This window comes from Hippoglossus hippoglossus, chromosome 21 (genome assembly GCF_009819705.1).
Source record: "Hippoglossus hippoglossus isolate fHipHip1 chromosome 21, fHipHip1.pri, whole genome shotgun sequence".
Taxonomy (NCBI): Eukaryota; Metazoa; Chordata; class Actinopteri; order Pleuronectiformes; family Pleuronectidae; genus Hippoglossus; species Hippoglossus hippoglossus.
The window spans coordinates 14,404,236-14,419,560 of NC_047171.1; the positions used below are offsets into that span (position 1 = coordinate 14,404,236).

The 15,325-nt window shown below is 43.4% G+C and overlaps 1 protein-coding gene across 1 annotated transcript; it reads right to left on the reverse strand.

The window, feature by feature from the left end:
• Positions 1-7,239: 7,239 nt before the first annotated feature.
• On the reverse strand, positions 7,240-10,818 carry slitrk5b (SLIT and NTRK-like family, member 5b). The gene is made up of 2 exons (XM_034574788.1): positions 10,519-10,818; positions 7,240-10,113 (listed from the first exon to the last, which is right to left on the reverse strand). Exon 2 carries the CDS (start codon positions 10,049-10,051, stop codon positions 7,448-7,450), a length of 2,604 nt encoding a protein of 867 aa, XP_034430679.1. The 5' UTR covers positions 10,052-10,113; positions 10,519-10,818; the 3' UTR covers positions 7,240-7,447.
• Positions 10,819-15,325: the final 4,507 nt, after the last annotated feature.

Below are 15,325 nucleotides of genomic sequence, written 5' to 3' on the forward strand. Positions count from 1 at the left end.
ACTGTGATTAATCTGTATTCAAACATGACTTAACTCAATAAGAACATCTAATACTTCCTGAAAGCTTCGTCTTATCAGCTTCACATTTGGCAGGTGTATTTCTCAGGGTCCAAGGAAGTGCAGTGTCAAATTTGGTGCAGTTTGGACCCGTGATACGTTCAATATTATTAAACTATTCAACAGCTCAATTACTGCAGGTGACTTTTTCTGTTTCATACGCAAAGCTGCAACCAGCATCACCACAGCCCATTCAAACAGGCAGGTTTAAAACAGGTAGTGCACTAGTTAAACATATGTCCACCGCCCCAAAAAATGTAATAGTGCTACCAACTTATATTAAAATGGAAAACTGATGTCAAACGAAGACAGCGAAGGCGCTGCACACTCACAATCCATTTAACCTTCGACTACACTTCTACAGCTACATGCACTGGACCACAATAGTTAGATAAGAGGCACCAGCCGGTCTTTGCTGCAGTGCCCTCAACTCCCTACAGAGAGTTATGATTGAGGTTCTGGAGATATAGTATTTGAAATGCACAGCGCTGCGGTCGAAGCCTTTTCCAGTTACTTTGCAGGAAGTTCAGTTCTGACAGTATAGAGCAGAAGCTGATGTAGAAATCCAATGATAACCTTGGGAAGCGTGAACTAATAAAAGTATTTCCGAAATAACCAAATGACACAGTTCTATCCATGAGTTGTGAATCCCTACACTGTAACACTGCACTGTTTCTATGCTTAGCTGTTATCACTGATTATCCATCTGATGTATGAACTCCCACTGTAAAGATTAATTGTGGATTAAACATCGTTATCAGATAGAAGACACGACGGAGGCGATATTGCATGAACGCAATTTAGTCATTTGTTGCAAATTAGTCATTTGTAAGAAATGTTCTCAACAGTAAAATGGGAGAATAATTATTATAATTAGTTTAGGTCTTGAAAGGTAGGATCAGATTAACTGCCGCTTGTCGGAGCGAGCTGAACACGTTCAGCATTAGCAGGCGAGCGGTTAGCTGCCTTCCTCCAGTTGTCAGTTTGCTTTTTCGGAGACGGCTGCAGGAAAGAGAAGAAGGGAAATGTGCAACAGTGCAGCAGAGGCTGAATTTAAATTCATCCTGCCACAGTACAGTCTGTAATAGTCCACTCACACTTCACAGCTCTTGACTCAACAGCTTTACAGCAAAGTCAGATTTATCGCAGTGTGTGAGATTATGAAATTATGACGCGTGTAACGAATAAGTGCTCTAAAATATACAAAAATAAATGGTTTTGTCTGTGAAAATATGTCATGATTTTTATAAATAACGCCATTAAAACCAATTTGCTGGTGTTTATGCTGTGGCTGGTCATGTGTAATCTTGCCCTTCAGCTTTGTTTAAGTGGTCAGTTGTCATTGCCTCTGCAGAAAAACCATGCCCTTTGCAGATGTCTCTTATCTTGAGTATGCCGTTATTGTTCAGGCAGCGCTGCTTTTTCATTGTGCCTCTCTCAACGGAATGAGGAAACACGAACAAGGCCTTTTCAGGTCACATCTTTTCATATCAGGAGGAGACATGAGGGATACACTGGTGTGCTGCATTTATAAATAAATCCACCATGAGACAAAAAAAACCCTCTTTTTTGTTTCCACACAAAAACATATTTTATAACATATTCACAAACACAAGCATGCCGTCCATCTGGTCCGGTTTGTTTTCCTTATAAATTACAGGCCAAACAAGCATGTCACTCTGTTATTGCAGCTATTGTGACACTCCAGGCCAACAGAGGAGGACGTGCCCTTGATGTGCTGAAGAGCCACGAGGAAAAAAGGGGGCTGATAAAAAAGAGTGCGGGTACGGGGGCACTGGGCAGAGGTTAATGCGAGAGGAGCGACTCTGCAGGGCAGGATGAGCTGCACAGTATGCTGGTGACTGGAGGAGGGAAAACATGATATTCAGGGTGGAAAATATATTCAGGGAATATTAGTAATTTATCTTGATGGCGTCGGGAAATCTCAGCCAACAGTTGAGCTGCGAAAGCCTCTTATAAACATCAATTTGCTGTATTCTCAACACCACAATTTATTTTGCTTTGTGCCAAAGCTTTTATCTTTGCTTTATGGGGAATATCACTCTGGTGTTTAGTGTAGAGGAGTATAAACGGGGGGGGGGGGGGGGGGGGGGGGGGGGGGGGATGAGGGAGGATTTTGTCACTTTTCTCACTCATAAGCCTGGATAAGCCCTCATAAATATTACTGTGTTTCACGCATGCTGTTTCCAGTTGTTGCAAATGTACTGGCAAAGTTGAGCACGTCCCAAATTCCAAATCCTCCTCTCTAGGTTTTGTAAATAGCAGCCAAATCGCAGCAGCATGTAATTTCTATTCAAATCAATCCAAAACAATGGGCTCGACCCGGACATGCATCATTCACAAGCACACTGGACATAGATAAATGGCAGTTTATGTTCAAGATGTAGCACATGAATTATTACTGAGGAGCTTTATTTGCTTGTGAGGAATTGCGGAAGGTTTTTTTTGACACAAAGAATCTTGAAAGACAAAAAGAGGTCATAAAGGTATCGCCACTTTGGTTGACTGAAGCCTTTGAGCATGAATACACTCTGAGTCAATAATTTATGCACCCAGACACACACACATTCAAACACACACACACAGACACACACATGAAGGGAAAGAGGGAGACAGAGAGAGAGAGAGGGAAACAGAAGACCGAAAAAGCTTCAGGGACAGAAACAGTCTGAGACTAACAACTGGAAACCATACATATGTCGCCAGATGTGAGATTCTATTTTTCTCTCCGCTGTAAAAGAAGCAGAGTTTTTTTTTTACAAACGAATGTCTGACTCAGAGTTATTTCTATAGAGTTTGCTCTCCTGATGTAAGCAGGTAGTGGAGGTTTTTTCTTTTGGTGAATGCTTACAGTCACACGCTCTCTTCACACAGCCTGACACATCTCTTCAAGCTTACATAATGCAGATCTGCCCTAATTTCCCCCTCCACAGCAAAATCCGGGGTCCTCAAGAAGCTGAGCCACACGAAACCATCAGCCCGAGTCAAAGGGCGTCCACGCGGGCTGGGCGTCCTATCAAAGTGGACACTCCTCAGAAACAGATCGCGCATTTAACGGTCAGGCACAAACGCGGCGCAGGGAGATGGATTTCCTGCGAGTCGTCTCCGATCTAGTCCCAAACAAAGTGAGCGACATGCAGCACACAGTGATCACACATCTGGGTAAAGAACAGAGGTACAAATGAGACTACTCAGTGGTGGTGTGGTACCTCTTGTCCCTGAATAGTTTCTATTTTTTTTTTCTTTCTGTGTCAGGTAATTGGATGTTTCCATGGATACTGGCTCTCCTGAAAGCGCTGTCTGCGAAGAATATGGTTTCACTCTAAGTGGCTGCTGCCATATGCATGCAGATGTGTGCATATTGCACAGTTACAGCCATTTCAAATTCTCTTATCCCAGCTTCAAACACAGGGAATATATTCATCTTTCCTGCGATGGGAAGCCGGAGATCAAACATTTTGAATTCAAACTTCAGAAACTGAAATTCGGTGTACGTGCACATATTGTGATAGCGCCCCGGGTGTGTTCTGCTGCCGCTGTTTGTGCAGCTGCTTGAGCACTTTGGGGCATTTTATAATTACCAAATTTATACAGAAGGGAAGTGATCATTTAACTTTTTAGTCAAAATGTCTGTGGGTGAAACTAAGGCAACATAAAGTACTTTTAATGCCATCTCCAGGTTGATTATATAACTCAGCCCCTCTTGTTATTTTCCGTTGGCCTAATTGAAACCATAACCATGGCGTTATCTGAATATTTGACTCTGAGATTTTAATTTCAGTAACATTCTGAAAAAATGCCAATGGGGTTTTTGTGTGGCATTTTAAACTGTGTCCCCGAAGGTGCACTGTGACATGTTCTGTATGTGCCACACTGAGGGAGCACACAAAACAAGGCTACGTCAAATGAATGCATATCTTTTATTCATCAGCTAACAGCTAAAGAAACAACACACTGTAGATATATTTACCCCACATATTCCTAGTTGCACTGGTTTTCTTTGCAATATGAGACCAGGTTTTTTTTCTTTTTCAGAGCCGACACGAGTTGGTAAAATGCTGATGAATGTGTTCTATTTACAAATTAGAGGTTGACATTGAAAAAAAGAAAATCGGTGTTATGTAATCATATGAAAACCAACAAACAATAGGAGTAAGACACTGACTGGATCTCTTCTCCTTTGCAAATCTAACATTTTGCGCATCACCCCAGGATAGTCACATTTCTTTTTGGATTACAAGTATTCACAATCTCATGTGTGACAGATAAAATAAAACAAAAAAAATCATCAATTTCTTCATCAATTACAAAAAGATACAAGAAAGAAAGAAAAAAATACAAATTGCTTATATATACAGCGCGTACTGTTTCCATTGCACAGTAACCTTAACAAAATTGCAAACAAATAAAATGTTAAAATTCTTCTCAGAAGGATTTTTCTCTGATTGCAAAAGGCAACACATTATTTGCCCTGCACACATTTGTTATTACCTCCGCCATGAAGGTTACGTTTTCACCCCTGTCTGTCTGAGAACACGATTACGCAAAAACTACAAAATGGATTTCCACGAAACTTGGTGGAGGAATGAAACATAGGCCAAGAGGGGTCCCATTAAATTTTGAAATCCAGGAGTTTTTATTTTCACTGTCTTTTACATTTTCTCCAATTAACCAAATAATTCATGGATCCTGCAGCTTGATTGAATTTAAAGGGGCTGTTGGGCCTTGGCGGAGGTACATTTTATTGTTTACATACTGCATTAGTTTGGTTGTACAAAATTTACATTATAAAAGATCAACTTCAGAGTTCAGACTAGTATCCAAATACCAGCCACTGTTCACAATTTCAAAAACCACGGTGTGTATGTGTCTGCGCATGTTTGCAGGTTTACAGTGTTTTCACCACTAACTTCACAGCGACATATTGATACAAAACAAATCCTACACGCAGCACGTTTCATCGCCCCCAAACCCCCGTGCAGGTTCACACCACCATGCAATCACTTTGTGGATTTCATTTCATTTGTTCTGCGGAATTTGCAGAGAGCAGAGACGGGTCAAGTGACAAAATAATCACGGAATGACAGAGAAATGTGAAAGGCAACAAACCAAGACTGTATCCTTGATAAACACTGTGACTAATGCTGCAGTGCAATACTTGGTGACGTGCTGACAGGGTCCAGATACACAATGTCCGCTAATTAGCTGAGTTAAGATGACAGGCTCAGTGCATTATACTGCATGGGATGTGAATTGACGCCGTGTATTAAACTCTCAGGGAAAGTCACATTTTCTTGGCTTACAGTATTGACCCAGAAATTGGTTAGACTGCATTATGACTGGATGATGTGCTTACTTTCCTTTCGGAGCATTGGACATGTTCATGCATAAACATGACTCCACTCATTCAGCTTCTTTCTATTCGTTCGTTGTGCTTTTCAGTCCAACAGCTAAAGCTCTCGCACCCCATGTGTAGCAGCACATATCAATCCTCCGTAAAAAGAGAGAGACCGCCGGATTTCATACCACACAGAGAAAAGACGAGATAAACAATGATGAGTAATGACGCCGTGTTTCTCATTGCAATGCAGTATGTACAAAATCATATAAAGTTTCAGAAAAGCATGAGCTGTGGGATTGTCTAAGTATAATCTATATATATATATATATATATATATATATATCTATGCATAGTGCAACATTATTTTTCTACCATGTGTTACTTGTTTGTATGCAGTTATCAAACCTACTTCTATGGCTCTATGCACGTGTTACCATGGCGTGCATTTCAGAAAGTGACATCGTTGTTGACCTGTAGAAGTCAATAGTGCATTTTCTTTCCAGAAGAAAAAGGAGGAAAGAAAAGAAAGAACAGCCAAAAAAAATCAATATCCACATTTGTTTGTATAAAAATATGCAGTCATTTAAAATATGTATACATAAGCCTGAGGCTCATATACGATTTAAACGTTTTAAAACTCAAACAGAGGAGTATGGAGAGTGTTTGACTCATATCGTATTGTAAATGTGATCAGATGCATTGTAACTGGATGACAATTGCAGTTGTAGCCAGACTTAACGAAGAGAGCATGTGGTAATATGTGTTTAATATAACACAGGATAGTGTTTTCATGCACTCTTTTGGGTGTCAAAGTTTGCATACGCTGATCAGCTGATTCCTGTAGTACTTTGGTCGTGGCATGAATGAAGACGCTCATTATCCTTCATGAATTATAGACAGCAAGTGTGTTTTCAGGCTGCGTGTTCATGTAAAAATGCCAGAAAATGCATTTGCAGACATATGGGACATTTAAAGCTTATTTTTCTTTGTTTGGATAATCTTTTAGTCACAACATTTCCGTGAACAGCTACAATACTGACGTTCAAAACCAATACAACACGTGTCTTTAATCCAAAAGTGCTGGAGATGTGGAGGGAGACTCACAGGGGAACACCACTGATTTTCACAGATTACCCTGTGGTACAAGCAGCAGGTTGCTTCGGTTTATTTTTAGCACACACACTAATTATTCTTGTCCAAATCTGCAAACACGAGAGCACAAGAGATTTACTGGCCTCATAAGCTGTGATTTGAGATAATGCATTAGAATATGTTGCATGATCTCATGGTTAGAATGTTATGATCCCAGAGCTGTGCTTCCTGTGGGAAGAAATACCTCTGTACATGACTGGAGCACAACACGTCGTCACACAGGACGCGTGGGCACACACGACTCTTGTTCCCGCCTACACTCTGGTCACAGATAGATTTACTTGCAGAATTAATTTGTTTTAGTCTCATGTGTGAGTTTCATCGTGAATAAAATTTGAGGAGGAAAAAAACAAAAAAACAGAGCTCGGAGTCATGCACATGTTTGCAAAACAAACCTGGTTTATTTTGGGAAGAGATCACGCTTCATTGACACTTTGGAAATACAGCTAATTTTACTGGTAAAAGCTTCGGTCTCACATCAAGCCAATGAGGCGGCTCCAGGATGTATTTTATGATGGGTTGAGTCATTGGTATTTGTGAATGTGTTTCTTTCATGAATCATAGAAGAAAATATCTAAACGCACATCGCAAGGTGCATAAGTGATCAGGCTCTTCTTTGTTTTTGTTTATGACTTATAACTGTTTATACTCTTTATCACGCTCTGTTTAAACAGAGCGTGATAAAGTTATGCTTTGAAATTGAGTAGTTATTAATCAATTCTGTAAAGCACGATTCCCAGAAATGCATACTGTTAATGTTCTGTCATAATAAAGGTGAGAAAATAGTTTTGTCAGTCTTTTTTTAAACATGGTTTCCTGATTAAAATAGATCCATTGCTTCGATGCATCCACGATGACCGACAGGGGTCGAGTCTCTCAGAACTGTGTAAATGTGGTTCTCTTTTCGAGAACCTCAAGGTAATCAGGATCAATATGGAGCTTTGCCTTAAGTTCCCAGTACTCGCTCCTGTTGGGCTCCACATAAACAGTACTTGGTGCCGTGCAATAGAGTATTGTCTGTTGTATTCTCTCTGGCTGCACGTACTGGTGCCTTGCATCAAAGTCTGAGGTATACTGACTCGATGCATGCGCTGTGTGCCTGCATGGTAGCGTATTGCTGTAGCGTGTGTGCTTGTCAGGCTCGTGTGCGTCTCTGTAGTAACACGGGCCGTCTTGGTGAGGGGTGGACGGCTTGTTAAGAGGCTCTGGAGTAGTGGCACTGTATTCTGGGCTTATTACATTACTGACGGCCTCCTCGTCCGAGTTGCCCAGAAAGGCGCCGCTCAACTCATCAAAGTCCCTAAATCCATCCACTGATTTGTTGTCCGTCGGCGTGGGAGCGGCAGTTCTGCATGCGGTGTCTGTGGGAGGTGGGATGTACTCATACACGTGTCCAGCGGACGTCCTGACTTTGGGGATGGATGCCTTCTTGTAAAGGCCGTACTCCATGTTGAGAGAGCTGATGCAAGCGTTCATGGAGTTGTTGTGCTCATTCTCATTCTTCTGATGTCTCTTTTTCATCGTCACGAACAATCCTGCGGCCACAAACACAGACACGATGAACATGAGGAGGAGGGCAAGAATCATCACGGATAAAGGGATGGCACTGTACTGTGTGTCAGAGTCCAGGGATGTTTCTATGGTGATAGTGCTTCCAGGGAAAGACTCCTCCGAGGGTGGGATCATGGAGGCAAGTATATCAGAGTTATTAGGGCAGAAATTAGATGTCTTAATGTATCTCATATCCTCCCCGGCTAGTTTCTTAGGCGAGCCACAGATGACATTGTTTAGAACCGTGCCTGTGCTGAGCTGCTCCAGCCACATCTTCAGCTCCAGGATGGTGCAAGAGCATTCCCAGGGATTCTCAAACAAGTCGACTTGCACCAGGGCCGTGAGCTGATCCAGCACGCCGCTGACTGGCAGGTAGCGCAGGTGGTTGCTGCGAAGATTTAGCCTGGCTAGCGTCAGGCCCTTGAACGTCCCCACTGGTAACGTTTTCAGGAGGTTGTTGTTGAGAAAAAGAAGCTGAAGTTTGGGCACGTGCTGAAAGGTGTCGGGGGAAACCTCTTTGATGACGTTGTATTCTAAATATAAGAACTGTAAGGTTTCCAAACCGTAAAACATGTCCGCTTTGAGGCGGTCTATCAAATTCCCATTGAGGTAAAGTCTTCTCAGATGTGTCAGATCGCCAAACGCTCTGTCGTGTATGCGAGCTATGCGATTGTTGCCAAGATGAAGCAAATCTAACCCAGTCGACTCAATAAAATCTGATCGACGCACGACAGGGATGTAATTCCCAGTGAGATACATCTTTTTGGGGTTGTAGGGTTTGGGATTTAAGTCAGATATATGCTCAATCTTTTTCTCCTGGCAGTTCACGTTCAGGCCGAGGTCTGAAATCTGAAGATTGCAGGTGCAGGCAGTCGGGCAGTCTAAAGGCACGGGGGATTTGGTCTGATATGAAATGATTTGTCCATAATTTTGTGGCTTATTAGACGGGACGCGAGCTGTGGGTCTCGCTTTTAATTTGCCAGATTGTCGAGGTGCCTTGGTGGGTCTTGATGAGGACCGTGCGATCCCAGATGAAGTGAAGGAAGCTGTAACAAGACTTGGCGTGGTCCTGAAGTATGCATCGCTGCTCAAATGTGGCAGGGGTGGCATCTCATATTCAGCGATGGCTCTCCTCGGGCACAACTCCTGTTTTGAGACCTCATCAACATCCCTGCCGTGGAGCCGAAATGGGAACTCGCAGACGACGTCGCCGACCAGAGCCATGTACGATATGCTCTCCAGCCAGGTTTTGAGGGCGATCAGCTCGCAGGAGCAGTTCCACGGGTTCTCCTCCAGCTGTAGCTCCACAACGCCGTTCATGTGCTCCAGCAGACCTGAGTAGGGGAGCACTTTGAGCTGATTCCCCCTCAAGTCCAAATGAGTCAACGGCACGTGCTGGAAAATATTCACCGGCAGAGCTGATATCAAGTTGTCATTCAGAATCAGGACCTCCAGATGCCGCAGCCCGCCGAAGGCGTTGGGCGCCACATGGGTGATATAATTATAATCGAGTTGTAGATATTCCAAACTTTCAAGGCCAAAGAAAAACTCTTCCTTCAAGGCATCAATTTTGTTATTGTTCAGATGCAAGCGCTTTAAACCCTGAAGTCCGTTAAAAGCTCCTGCTTCAACCTCTGATATGTCGTTATTTCCCAGATGCAATATTGTAAGTCCCTTGTACTCGACAAGATCATCGGCAGACAGCTTTTTCAGCAGGTTCCCTGTGAGCAGCAGATGATACTGGGGGAAGAACACCGGGGTTACGTCTGCGAGACTCACAATTCCTCTGTTTTCGCAGCTCACTGTAAGTATCCCCTCTCTCTCCTCGCAGGCACACAGTCTTTGACACATCTCCCCATAAGTGCCAATCATGTCGGCCGTGCACACTGACGCTGCACTTAGCAAAACATACGAAATCCAGGGATGCATTTTCCTGCAAAGAGGGGTTGGCCGAGCTCACAGTCCTGCTATAGGTATATCCTCAATGTCATCTAGAAATAAAAGACACATCAGCAAATGAATGCAATGGGAACAAACAAAAACTTCCACACAACAAGCTGTGTCTACGCACATGTATGCCTGCATGAGTCAAGACTTCATTTGCCTTTTTCTATGCCCAGAGGTAACTTTCTGGGCTGCGTGATCTAAAATGGCTCAAACAAAATAAAGATAGAAAGCAACTCCTTGAAGCTATGGAGCAGAAAGCAAGGTCAGAGCAAGACACAGAACAATTGTCTAAATCCGCTGTGAGGGGGAGAAGCCACGTTGCATCTGCTTGTGAAGACACGAAGACAAACAAATGCAATTTAAAGGCTGCTTTGCATAAGAGGCTGCATGCGTGTGGGGTTTACAGGGATCGTGCGCGCGTAATTAAAGTCCTCACGGAGAATACGTACCTTTAACGCACATTGGTGAAGATGTGGGCTCGTTAGGTTTTGCGGCGCATCTTTCTTTTCTCTCTCTCTCTTTTTTTAATCCGTTACAAAAAATGGAAACAGGATCCGTTCACCTCGCGCGCGGCCGTCGCGTGCCTCGGATGCACTTGAGAGGATGAAAGGAGCGTTGATCGACCATAACCGCCAAATGCGTCTCTCTTCACACCACCATGCGCGACTGAGCCGGAGGAGACACGGAGATGCCTGGAAACTCAAAGTTACATATTCTCTCTCTCTCTCTCTCTCTCTCTCTCTCTCTCTCTCTCTTTTTTTTTGTGTGTGTCTCTCTCTCTCTCTCTCTCTCTTTCTCTTTCTCTTTTTTTGTGTGTCTCTCTCTCTCTCTCTCTCTCTCTCTCTCTCTCTCTCTCCCTCCCCCTCTCTCTCTGTGGTGAGAGGACGTCAAGTCATTTCATGCACAAATGAATCAGCCCACTGGAGCATCACCACTCCGAGGAGGTGCTTTCCCCTAATCCACCCCCCCCCAGAAGATGTTGACCTACCCGCAGAAAACATGAACAAAAATTAAAAAATAAGTCAAAATAAAAATAAACTACACTCGTACATCAATAATTGACCGGGCCCCGGCGCGTCTCCTCCGTGCGCTCAGACGGTTTGGTAAACCGCTTATCATGTCATTCACTCCGAAAACAAACCCTTCACCGGAACGCCAAGTTACATCAGCTTCTTCATAATCTGTCAATCCTGCAAGAGAAGGTAGCACAGGGGGGGGGGGGGGGGGAGAGAGAGAGAGGGAGAGAGAGAGAGAGAGAGAGAGAGAGAGAGAGAGAGAGAGAGAGACTGACTTAAAACAAGTTGTTTGTTTTCAACCTGACAGGAACCCCTTCCATCTCTGCAACATCACACAGCTCTTCATCTATTTGAGCTTTTGAAATAGTTTGGTCGACCTAAAAGAAGGGAGGGAAACATTCAGCAGTGCAATGCAAACGATAATCCACCAAATGTAAGTTATTGTATTAAACTTAGTATAATAATAAACTTAGGATACTTACACTATATACTTCATAAACTCATTGGCCCCTTAACTGCCCCGGTACTGTCAAATAGTCTTAAAACAAAAGATAGTCACTTACTTACTAAAACAATAAATATTAAAATTTATATTTTTCATTTTCTAACCTTTTTTGAAGTAGAAAATGTGCTTGACCAAAGACTGATTTTCAAAATATATTCAATAATGTGTGGCGAAGCTACAGCGCTAGCAGTAAACGAGGGGTGACTTAAATGTGCACCTCACTGGATCAGGAATCCTGTTTGGATGTTTGACTCTATGGCTTCTGATTTTCAAAAAGCCTGGATCTGCCACTGGATAAAAGAAAGAAAGGCTGTCTGCTAGATTACCAAGCAGTCCCTTTATGAAAACCATGTTTAATACACATTCATATATATCAGTCCCCTAAACATGCTTTTTGGTGATGCTGTTTTTTTTGTCATCAAGATCCATGATCTGGGAAATCAAGGAAAATGTTGAAAAACAATGTTCAAGAAAGATCCAGCCCCTGATCCAGATCTGCACCAAAATTGAATGGGTTCTCTTCTGATCCGTCTCTGCATCCTTCTGCCAAGTTTCCCGGTAATCCAAAACAGACGTTTCTGTGTAAACCTGCTAAATAACAATCAAACACCAGTGAAAACCTCCTTGGCAAATGCAATAAGCACACAACTCAGATAAAAGCAGGAAAGGCTTTTTGGATGAAGTGCATTGTAAGAAGGGACTCAAAAGGTGGCACTGACTCTGCCAGCTGAATCACCTCAGGCAGGTCATTCCAGAGCATCAGGGCCGTGACTGCCAAGACTCAGTCCCCTTCAGTTTTTAACCTAAATAGAGACGGACCCAGCTGTTGTTGAGTTTCTTTTGCCTCCTGACCAATCAAGTCACGACAAAAGCACTTTTTTTTAAATCTTCAAATTGATCTCCTCTGTCAAAGGTCAGAGGTCGTTGAGTTTCATGGTTGGAATACTTTGTTAAAATCAAGGTGACAGAACACCCCCCCCCCGCTGAACTGTGTCACAGTGATCCCATCTCATCGTAGCGACAGCAGCAGCAGCTCTATCTGGCCTGTGCAGAACCGCCTTAATAATCGTGTCATCCATTTCACGACGCAGCACATGAACACGCTGGGACTGTGCCATGACAGTGTGATGTGAATCGATCCAGCCCGCAGTGCGCCAGCAGAGGGAAGTTATACTGCTGGGAATGGGTAATATTTACCTCCAGGTTTATTAATCCCTCCTCCCTGAGTGTGATCTCACCTGTGGTCGTGAAGTAAAACCAGGGGTAAAATTAAGAGTGAATTATTCATGTGTCTCACAGATGCAGCATGTGGACAGTTAGCACGTTACATGCACTAAACACAATGAGTTTACTGACAGAGGAAAATGGTGGAAAAAATAAAAGAAGAAGCCACTGTCATGCGTTGCTCAACATGATGTGGTGGCACTCGTGTGGAAACACGTCAAGTATCATTGAATATAGCCGTGTCCTCGTGGAGCTTTATCCATCAACCTCTCCATTTGGCTCCCGCTCACATGGGAGGAGAGCGGGCACATCAGGGACACCGCCTGTGGCTCATATTAAAGTGAATTAAGGCTTCACTCAGGCTACATGCGTTTCATTTGTGCTTCTGTTTGCTCTGACTCCAGAGATTTGTGTTGCATATCGGGCTGCACGATCAGCAACAGCTAAACCTCGCCATTACACCCCTATTTACCGCATGCATTAGCATTCGTGTTTGTTGCAGCAAGGAAAAATGTAGTTGGCTGGACGTTACTGCAGAAAGAAAAGCTGACGTCCCAATTATCTTTTTGGGATTCGGAAATGTTTGCATCTCTGGGCACTGTGACATTTATGTTTACCCCTCGTCACGTTGTGCAGAGGGAACACGAGGCGCACAGGCGATGCATGACAGGAGCCTCATTTAACGTCTCTCCAAGTCTTCCATGACACTGAACATGATCTTCACCAACTGGGGAGCAGAAGACGGCACTACACACTCACACACACACACACACACACACACACACACACACACACACACACACACACACACACACACACACACACACACACACACACACAATCACACACTAGAGGAATCAGCATAAGAAATGTCCGGGAAAAAAACGATGATGACTAACAATCATGCGCTCCAAGGTCAGAAATACACAAATGGAGTTGGAGCCGGGCCACAGAGGATGATGGGTAGCGGTTCTGATGTGCGCTCCTTTACAGATGGTCCAGCTGGAGCGTGCACGAGAACAATCGGCATCACCCCTTGAACTTTCCTGTCTCTGTCTGGCAGCAGCATCACTTTCAGGGAGCTCACAAGCCTTTGTTGCATCAGCGGTCATGTTACACAACACACGGCTACACAACTACAGTATAGCACATTGTGTGAGGATTTTTCTTTGTGTGACAGTAATAAGTCATGTGAGCTTCAGTTTACTGTGACGGCACTGTAAAGCTGTTACTGTAATATTTTTATAAAACACTTTATAAAACAGTGTGAGATTTACAGCGTCTATTTCCTCAGTCAGTTAGCAATAAAATGCGGTAGCGTGTTGGGGGTGGATGGCCGGGGCCTCCCAGAATGCCTTGAGGCAATGCTGTGGGTTGTGGGTTGCGCTCTGTGACGTGGATGTACATTGCATGTTCTTCTTCTATGTATTCTGTATTGGTTACAGAATGGGAATATGGATTTAGTCAATGGATTTGGTTGATCTAATAAACATAGCGGTTCCTGCAAAAATCACAGAATTCTTACTGCTGAGAATATTCATTTTATTACAACACTTAAACCATGGGGGAACAAGGGGAGTAAGAATTGGGTATTCTAACAGTAATGATAAGTGAATTATTAAGTATGTCATGTAAATACTTGGAACCTAACTGTGTTATCAAAATTGCCTCTCTTCAACCAATCAAATTTTACATGCATAGCTCATCTTCATCGGCTCATAGATCTTAACAAGGTGCGACATCCTCTGCCCCTTAACCCTCGACTGGAGTTGCAAATGAGGGATTCCTCTCCCAGGACGGACAGACGTGCGATAGATGTGACAGAGCACATCAACAAAATGAAAACTGACAACATTCATGAGAAAGGACAGCACATCTAACATACATGGAGAGGTGTAGCAGTGTTTTTTACGGTATTTACCCAAAGGAACATGTTGAAGGGAGCAGTAATGACAGTTGTCAGTAGTATATGTGGGCAGGCATATTGTATATCTAAACAATCTATAGCTGTAATCATAATCCACGATCAGATCAGATGCCTCCGCGATCCACAATCCACGATCGACAGGCCATGTAGGTGCGATCCTGGATCTGCAAACGATAACGCACGGACAAGGACTCCGGGGAAGAAGTCAAGTCATGTATTGATGAGACATTAATGTGATGAAGAGGAAGAGGAGGTGAGAGAAGGTCCATGTGTCATTTGTCCCCCCCGCAATCGAGGCCTATAGCAGCATAACAAGAGCTGGTCCAAGGCAGACGTGAGGTTTTAGTCGAAAGTCTTTCAAATATTTGCATAAATTGTCATTGAAAGTAAATGAATACGAAATGAGAAAGACACACTCCCTCATTAATAATCATTCTCTGTATTTGAACCTTGCTACAAAGTTAAAACTGTATTCGCAGCCGCGTGCAGCTGCGCTAGCCGACGCCAAGGAGATGGCGAGATGAGGCTTCGAGAGGTCTCCTCAAAACAACAGGGAACTGTGGGCTGCAAGGGCAGAACATTGC